Below are 8,398 nucleotides of genomic sequence, written 5' to 3' on the forward strand. Positions count from 1 at the left end.
CCGAAATAGTGTTTTTTTTTTTATCAAAGCTGCTGGGATGTCACGTGTCCTATATCAGTACACTCGAAACAATGTAAGCGTTACGAAACTCTTATTCCATAATATAAACCTCATGTAGCAAAATAGCCATTTTGGTTGCCCAAATTCGACACTCTCTCATTGACCTCAATACTAAAACGCATTCCCTGGTAAAACAACGCAAAAATGCCACCTGCTGGAGGGAGACATTTCCACGGAGTTGGGCCGTATTATTTTTTGATCGAGTTGGGCCTCTTCCTTTCCCTCTCTGAACCAGTTCAGAACTGTTCTAACCTATAGGAGAGCACTTCGACACACACCCTCCTTTACACACGCCTACTACTTTCCTTTGGACACAACCACTTCCTTCCACATGCTTGCTACTTTCCTTTCAACACACCCACTTGCCCATATTCCGGTTTCCATATTGAGCTGTAGCTACCTCCTTCTCAAACGATTTGGTTGAAAAATCTTACTAACTCTACCCACTAGAGAGCAGAATACTGTGTTCATAGCTGGAATGCTATTCGATCTAAGTGCCAGTGCGACGTTCTACGTCACGTCATCGTACCGGATGTTGATACAGAATCCGCAGGAACAGCTGGGAGAGAACAACAAAGCGACAACGAACCCAACAGACTTTGGGGAATAATATAATTAACGTGGAAAAGGACGGCTTAGCTACAAATAGCTAAAACCCAACTAGTCGAAAAGTCTTTAAACGGTAAGACTGGGTTGTGTTTAGGCAACAACACGTCATATTTTTCCGACCTTCTCTTGATGCCATCGACGTCGTTTGCTAAATATGGCGTTACTGAGTTTGACAAACCGGCCATGAAAGAGAGAGTGCGTGCGCGAGACACAGCGTCGTCAGGGACTGACTGTATTATCGTTAGGGACTGACTGTATTATCGTTAGGGACTGACTGTATTATCGTTAGGGACTGACTGTATTATCGTTAGGGACTTTATTATGACAGTTGTCATGGATTTGTGTTCTTCATTGAACAGTTTTTTGAACAGAGTATAGAGATGTAATTTAAATGATCTCTCTGTCTTTCAGAGAGCAGCGTTTAACCTTCCGTTTGGTCCTGCAGGTGAGTGTGTACTGAACCATGGGGCGGATCTTCCTGGACCACATCGGGGGCACACGCCTCTTCTCCTGCGCCAACTGTGACACTATCTTGACCAATCGCTCAGAACTCATCTCCACCCGCTTCACCGGAGCCACCGGCAGAGCCTTCCTCTTCAACAAGGCAAGCGACACCTCCACTGTAACACCATGACACCTGCCTGCTACTGCCAAAGACATGTTTTCACATGAGTACTTTTATCCCTTGATTGAAATAGTCCAATGTGAAAACTCCTTTTATGCATAAACACTCAAACTAATATATTTTATTCCAGGCTCACTATCACTATACTTAGCTATGTATAACACACAAGTGTACTCACATTATTTACACAGCAAGTTACACTACACGTGACACCTAGAAAACCCACTTCCACAAAAGACAGAAGTAACACCTAGCAAACACATACATGTTTATTACCATGTTACGACTGTGTAATAACCTCTGCATTATTATTCATTATCTGTAAGGTGGTGAACCTGCAGTACAGCGAGGTGCAGGACCGCGTGATGCTGACGGGCAGACACATGGTGCGAGATGTCAGCTGTAAGAACTGTAACAGCAAGCTGGGCTGGATCTATGAGTTTGCCACTGAGGACAGCCAGCGCTACAAGGAGGGCCGCGTCATCCTGGAGAGAGCACTCGTCAGGGAGAGCGAGGGCTTCGAAGAACATGTCCCCTCTGACAATTCCTGAGCTGATGCTCAAAATACTCGCTCATCCCTACGCCCCTGCCCTAACCCTCCATAGCCCCAAGCTCATTATTCCAGACACTGGTCAATAGTCTAGGCTCCACCCACAGCTTTGACCTAGCTAGGACTTTTTGACCTTTCCTGATTGGCTGGATCTCTTGATGCGTTGTTGGCCTCTCCTAAACCCCTCTCTCTTTCAAAGACCACCTTCTGTCACCTAGAGACATCGACGGGCCCGCTTTCACATAGCTATGGACTCCATGCACACGTGCAAACACAGGATTTTGAAGGCAACTACACACACTGCAAGGCACACAGACTCATATTTACATACTTGACATGCTCACATGCATGATTAGTAGATGTATTCACTGACTGGATATTTTGTCAACGTTACAGCTGCAGTCACTATAACTCCCTCCCAGTGTTGTGTGTACTGTGTATCCTTATCCTCTATCTGGCTGCTGTGCCTGTGCATGCATTGTGAGGACCTGCTTGTTGCCATGCACATCCCCACAAGTCCATCCTTCTGTGTGTGAGGAGTGCGAGCAGCCTATTGCCTCTTAGTAAGTGAGGAGCTGAGCAGGGTAGTATCATGCCCAAAGACTGGTGGCCTGCTGGGCTGGCCTTCATATGAACTGTTGCTGTTCCTCCCAATTTCTGACAATTCCCAGCCAGTTGGAATGAAGGGATCTGTGTTCTCTGTCATGCTGTTCTTTGTTTCCAATCCCTGCCCAGGTTAATGTACAATAGATAGAAATCTAGAAGAAAAAGAAACGCACACCTATTAAGACGAGGTGCTGGCTAGCGGAGTAGATAGAAATAACACATGATCATCAGAAATTATTATAATTGTATTAATGGTTAGTATCATTATTGTATTTTTATTCTCAGATGAGTCATTGTTTTAATTGGTTTGCTTTTCAAATCAGTTTATTAGTCGAGTACACAGATTTGCAGGTGTTAAAAGCACCTCCAACAGTACAGTAGAATGTCACGTGAATACAATACAAATATTTTTTTTTTAATTTACCAAGAAATTACAGAATGAGTATAAAAAAATATTGCTTTTATTATGATTATTGTTTTTCTTTATGTATTTTTAAAAAACAACGTCTGTTTTTCTTGAAATGTAAGATTGTCTCTTTTTCCAGTTATCCTGCTTGGGCAATTTTTCCTCTGTAGTGATGATTTCTGAAATAAAGTGTGTATTCTTGCTAAAAGTAATGTTTCCAAATGTTGTTTGGTACAGTTTGAGCTTTAGATCACTAGATGGCACCATAAAACGGATTACATACTAAAAATACAATGCGTGTTGTGATGTGACTATGGTTATCCTATAGACCAGTGGTTTCCAAACTGTAATAGTAGAATGCACAACGTGCAATTTCGAAATTGGGTAGTGCATCATCAGTTCCTATTGTCATGTTAGGCATTGCATACCTTAGAGAGCTATTTATAACCTGTCAGAAATGTCCAGATCAACTAGACTGTCAGCTAAGGTTTTTTAATTTAGGTTACATATTACAGAGCTGAACAGAGCTGAACATGGGGGTTATTTTTAGCCCAGAGATATTGTTGTCATTTTTTTGTCACTCAAATATCACATGTAAACACATTAGACATGGCCAAATGTATAGAATTTAAAGAAAATTTGCTTTAGTTAAACTACAAAATGTTCTTTGCACCCCATGACAATATGTGTAGAATTGCAGGAAATAAGCTTTAAACCTGCACAATTCTCTCTGCAAACAAGAGGGGTGACATTTTGTGTCATGAACAGTGCTTGTGCCCGTAGAAATAGATGTGGCGCAGGGGGTGCGCAGGAGTTTCCCCAATGCTGGAAGGGGGGCCCCAAGTAAAAAGGTTTGTGAACCCAGTGGAAGCATTTAGACAGTGGAAGCGTTTGACTTTGCAGCTGGGTCGAGACTGAGTGATCTACAAATCGCCTTGCATCACAAATAACCTCAATAGTATTTGGAGATCAGTGAGTCAGTCACAATTTACCCAAGATACATCAGGGTTTTGATGCTCTAACACGGCCAATGTCTTTTTAATAATTTTTTTAATAGAATGAGGGCTCGATTCAATCACATCCGCCTTAACCGAAAACGGCATAGCAGATTGATTGTTTTTATTAAAGTGATGTTTGGAGGTGTAACTGCATTGGGGTTGTCAAATCAGCAAGTGGCTTTGGCGGTATACATATTGCGGACATTGTCATTGGATGCGCCGAGTCGCATTAGTAATAATCCCATGCAGCCTTGTTACAGGTTCGAACACAGGAATGTGTTGTAATCTATTAGATCCTTTTATTTCGTAGAATGATTTTCAATTTGAATGTCATTACTTCTATATAGCCTATATTTCACATTCTGAATTTTGAGTTCAGCCTAGTATGGTTCTCAATCAGAGGCAGATGTCATTAGTTGTCTCTGATTGAGAATCATACTTAGGTAGCCTGGGTTTCACTTTTGAGTTGTGGGTGTTTGTTTCCGTGTGAGTGTTTGTTGCCACACTGTACTGTTTCGGTTTTGTTAGTTTCACGTTTATTGTTTTGTAGTGTTCAGTTTATGTCTTTAAATAAACGTCATGGACACTTACCACGCTGCGCATTGGTCCTCCGATCCTTCTCGCTACTCCTCCTCAGAAGAGGAGGAAGAATGCCGTTACAATATAAAACTACTAACTCACATCAAACTGATAGTGGAGAACGTCAAGGTGGGTACAAAGAGTAGTGGAAAATGTGAGAATGGGAACCAAGTCCACCCAGATAAGGAGTCAAACAGGCACAGCTGTCTGAACACAGACCAAGCAACCACAATAATTTGTTCTGTGACAACACAGGCCACAAATATCACCACTATTAAGGGGTTTGGTGGTGTGTGAAATTGGCTTATTAACAGGCAGTGACAAAGCATTCCTAATCCACCCATACATATTACAGAGCTGAACACGGGGGTTATTTTTAGAGTTGATCCTGTTGGAAGCCATCGTTGTCTGTGGGTGTTAGTCTGAGTGTGTTTATGTGTTATGGATGGTAGGATCAGCAGGGGTCTGCAATTACTCAAGCAAGAGTGCTACCAATCACTTACCAGGCAGGCTCTAACAAATCCTGATTAACTGCACAAGTTTGGCGGGACAGAATGGGTTACCCTGTGTGATCCATTTTGTTAGAACTAGCTGGGGTTTGTGCACATTAGTGTACTTGTGAGGCATCTCAGGTGATTGAACTAAAGAGGATGAGGGTCAGGGTGTTAAAGGAAGGTGGATTAAAATAGCAACATGTTGAGTGCCAGACATAACCAGCTCCACCAATACTCAAGGTAGACGAAACAATCAGATGAACAAACAAGTTTCTTGTCCCCAATATGTATTGTATTGGTTATCCTTTTCCCCTCTGACATGCTGACAACATTGCCCGTGTTGCGTGTGCAAGCGTTGCAAAATACATTTACACATACATGTTATTCAATAATTTCATCCAAATCACTTGCTCACGACTGTGTAGCCAGGTGCTAAAATAGAACGTGGTTAAATGTTTGACGCATGACGTGCAGCAAGTCCCACCTCTCCCATCTCCTCATTGGTTTTTAGAAGCATATACCACGTGGGTGATTGAAAGATGAACTGAGGTCCACACTCCAGTCCAGTTGGTAGCGGTAATGCACCTTAAAGTTGGTTGCCAACTGCCATATAAAGTCCACAAAAGAAGAAGAAGACTGAAGGAAGAGATTACTAGAAACTAACTAGGTTTCCCCTTTTATCTGTGGATTAAGAAAGCTATGCTAAAAAGAGCTCCTGGTTTCATGTTCCTCCAGGGTTGAGAAGGAATAGGAACATGTCTTGTGATGTGTCATTGCAACCAGCCAACAGAATGATGGAAGCTGTATCATCATCCTTCCACCCACTGTAATATCTATCATAGTGGGTGTGGACATCAGTTCGGCCACAGCACAAGGATGATGAAAAAAACAGTTAAGGTAATAATTAGAGCCATATGCATAATTGCCCTGTGATTCATAGTCCCTGGAGTGGCTATTTCTAAAAGTCCTGTATCAACCTGGCCTGCATTCGCCCTCATTTATTCCCAAGGATGTCAGCATCACTCCCTCCCTCTCTACCTCCAGCATTAATGAGCTGGGATTTAAAATCAGAGCAGAGACTCATGCTTGCAGACACAGCTCATAGACCCAACACCCAACACCCATGCACTAAACACACACTGACACATACACAAGTGGCATCATACCGTTAGCAGTAGAGGAAAAAATAGCATGCTTCCATTGACATCATTCTGCATCACGTTGCTAGGGAACGGATGAGTCAACATTTGTTGCCACGGCAACACTGCTTCACCTTCAAATCTCTTGCCCTCTGTCTGTCAGTGCCACAGCAGACTGGTGTGGTGAGTGTGTTTATATATATATGGTCTATGGTGTGAGCTCACTATGGCTGTAACATGAGCGTGCACGGTCTTATTGATTCATTCACTAAAATGTTTACTAGGACTGCTCCAAGAGACCACAACTACAATATTCTAATGGTAGTGAGCTGATATAATGTTGGGTCAGCATCCTGAACGTCAATCAGTGAAGAATGAGTTTTACATTGCACATTTTCAAACAAGACACACAGAGCAGGGTATCTGCATGGGATGAAATGTTATATTTATTGAACAGCGTGATAACTGACAACATTGGCCAGTAAAGATTTATCTGAGGACAGTGATTGTAAAGGAGTCCAGCATCAGCAGTTTATTCTATTATGGACAATAACAAAACACAGAGACAACCCAACAGAGAAATAGAGAACTTTGAGAAACCAAGAAAGATAAAGGAAAACAAAGAGAACAGATAAGAGAGAGATGGAGAGAGATGGGTGAAATATGTAAATTCCAGCTGTTTCAGAGATTCTAGTAATAGAGAGATGAGTAGTAATTTGGTAAGCCATTGACATCCTGATGAGAGAATTGTTAACGCAGTCTAATCACAGTGACTGGAACCAGCCCATACACCTGAACCACAGGGCCTCGTATTTCAAGAAACAAAAACACATAGATAACCATCTACAGTGCCTTGCGAAAGTATTCGGCCCCCTTGAACTTTGCGACCTTTTGCCACATTTCAGGCTTCAAACATAAAGATATAAAACTGTATTTTTTTGTGAAGAATCAACAACAAGTGGGACACAATCATGAAGTGGAACAACATTTATTGGATATTTCAAACTTTTTTAACAAATCAAAAACTGAAAAATTGGGCGTGCAAAATTATTCAGCCCCCTTAAGTTAATACTTTGTAGCGCCACCTTTTGCTGCGATTACAGCTGTAAGTCGCTTGGGGTATGTCTCTATCAGTTTTGCACATCGAGAGACTGAATTTTTTCCCCATTCCTCCTTGCAAAACAGCTCGAGCTCGGTGAGGTTGGATGGAGAGCATTTGTGAACAGCAGTTTTCAGTTCTTTCCACAGATTCTCGATTGGATTCAGGTCTGGACTTTGACTTGGCCATTCTAACACCTGGATATGTTTATTTTTGAACCATTCCATTGTAGATTTTGCTTTATGTTTTGGATCATTGTCTTGTTGGAAGACAAATCTCCGTCCCAGTCTCAGGTCTTTTGCAGACTCCATCAGGTTTTCTTCCAGAATGGTCCTGTATTTGGCTCCATCCATCTTCCCATCAATTTTAACCATATTCCCTGTCCCTGCTGAAGAAAAGCAGGCCCAAACATGATGCTGCCACCACCATGTTTGACAGTGGGGATGGTGTGTTCAGCTGTGTTGCTTTTACGCCAAACATAACGTTTTGCATTGTTGCCAAAAAGTTCAATTTTGGTTTCATCTGACCAGAGCACCTTCTTCCACATGTTTGGTGTGTCTCCCAGGTGGCTTGTGGCAAACTTTAAACGACACTTTTTATGGATATCTTTAAGAAATGGCTTTCTTCTTGCCACTCTTCCATAAAGGCCAGATTTGTGCAATATACGACTGATTGTTGTCCTATGGACAGAGTCTCCCACCTCAGCTGTAGATCTCTGCAGTTCATCCAGAGTGATCATGGGCCTCTTGGCTGCATCTCTGATCAGTCTTCTCCTTGTATGAGCTGAAAGTTTAGAGGGACGGCCAGGTCTTGGTAGATTTGCAGTGGTCTGATACTCCTTCCATTTCAATATTATCGCTTGCACAGTGCTCCTTGGGATGTTTAAAGCTTGGGAAATCTTTTTGTATCCAAATCCGGCTTTAAACTTCTTCACAACAGTATCTCGGACCTGCCTGGTGTGTTCCTTGTTCTTCATGATGCTCTCTGCGCTTTTAACGGACCTCTGAGACTATCACAGTGCAGGTGCATTTATACGGAGACTTGATTACACACAGGTGGAATGTTTTTATCATCATTAGTAACTTAGGTCAACATTGGATCATTCAGAGATCCTCACTGAACTTCTGGAGAGAGTTTGCTGCACTGAAAGTAAAGGGGCTGAATAATTTTGCACGCCCAATTTTTCAGTTTTTGATTTGTTAAAAAAGTTTGAAATATCCAATAAATGTCGTT

General features: G+C 42.1%; 1 protein-coding gene across 2 annotated transcripts; it reads left to right on the plus strand.

The window, feature by feature from the left end:
- The first annotated feature begins 329 nt into the window (after nucleotides 1–329).
- Nucleotides 330–3,064, plus strand: LOC110505697 (protein yippee-like 5). 2 transcript variants are annotated; one of them, XM_021585089.3, is made up of 3 exons: nucleotides 330–742; nucleotides 1,081–1,273; nucleotides 1,621–3,064. In XM_021585089.3, the coding sequence occupies exons 2-3, from the start codon at nucleotides 1,133–1,135 to the stop codon at nucleotides 1,843–1,845; spliced, it is 366 nt and encodes a 121-aa protein (XP_021440764.1). In that variant the 5' UTR covers nucleotides 330–742; nucleotides 1,081–1,132; the 3' UTR covers nucleotides 1,846–3,064. The 2 variants fall into 2 exon arrangements, with proteins under 2 accessions (XP_021440764.1, XP_021440763.1); XM_021585088.3 differs by having other exon boundaries at nucleotides 365–742; nucleotides 1,115–1,273.
- The last annotated feature ends 5,334 nt before the right edge of the window (nucleotides 3,065–8,398 follow it).

Source organism: Oncorhynchus mykiss, chromosome 25 (assembly GCF_057628025.1).
Source record: "Oncorhynchus mykiss isolate SJ-2025 chromosome 25, ASM5762802v1, whole genome shotgun sequence".
NCBI classification, from domain to species: Eukaryota; Metazoa; Chordata; class Actinopteri; order Salmoniformes; family Salmonidae; genus Oncorhynchus; species Oncorhynchus mykiss.

Bases quoted from the DNA above. Each gene is read 5' to 3' on its own strand.
- LOC110505697 (XM_021585089.3), top strand. From the start codon at position 1,133: ATGGGGCGGATCTTCCTGGACCACATCGGGGGCACACGCCTCTTCTCC. The intron at 1,274-1,620 runs GCAAGCGACACC...ATTATCTGTAAG, and splicing joins GAGCCTTCCTCTTCAACAAG to GTGGTGAACCTGCAGTACAG.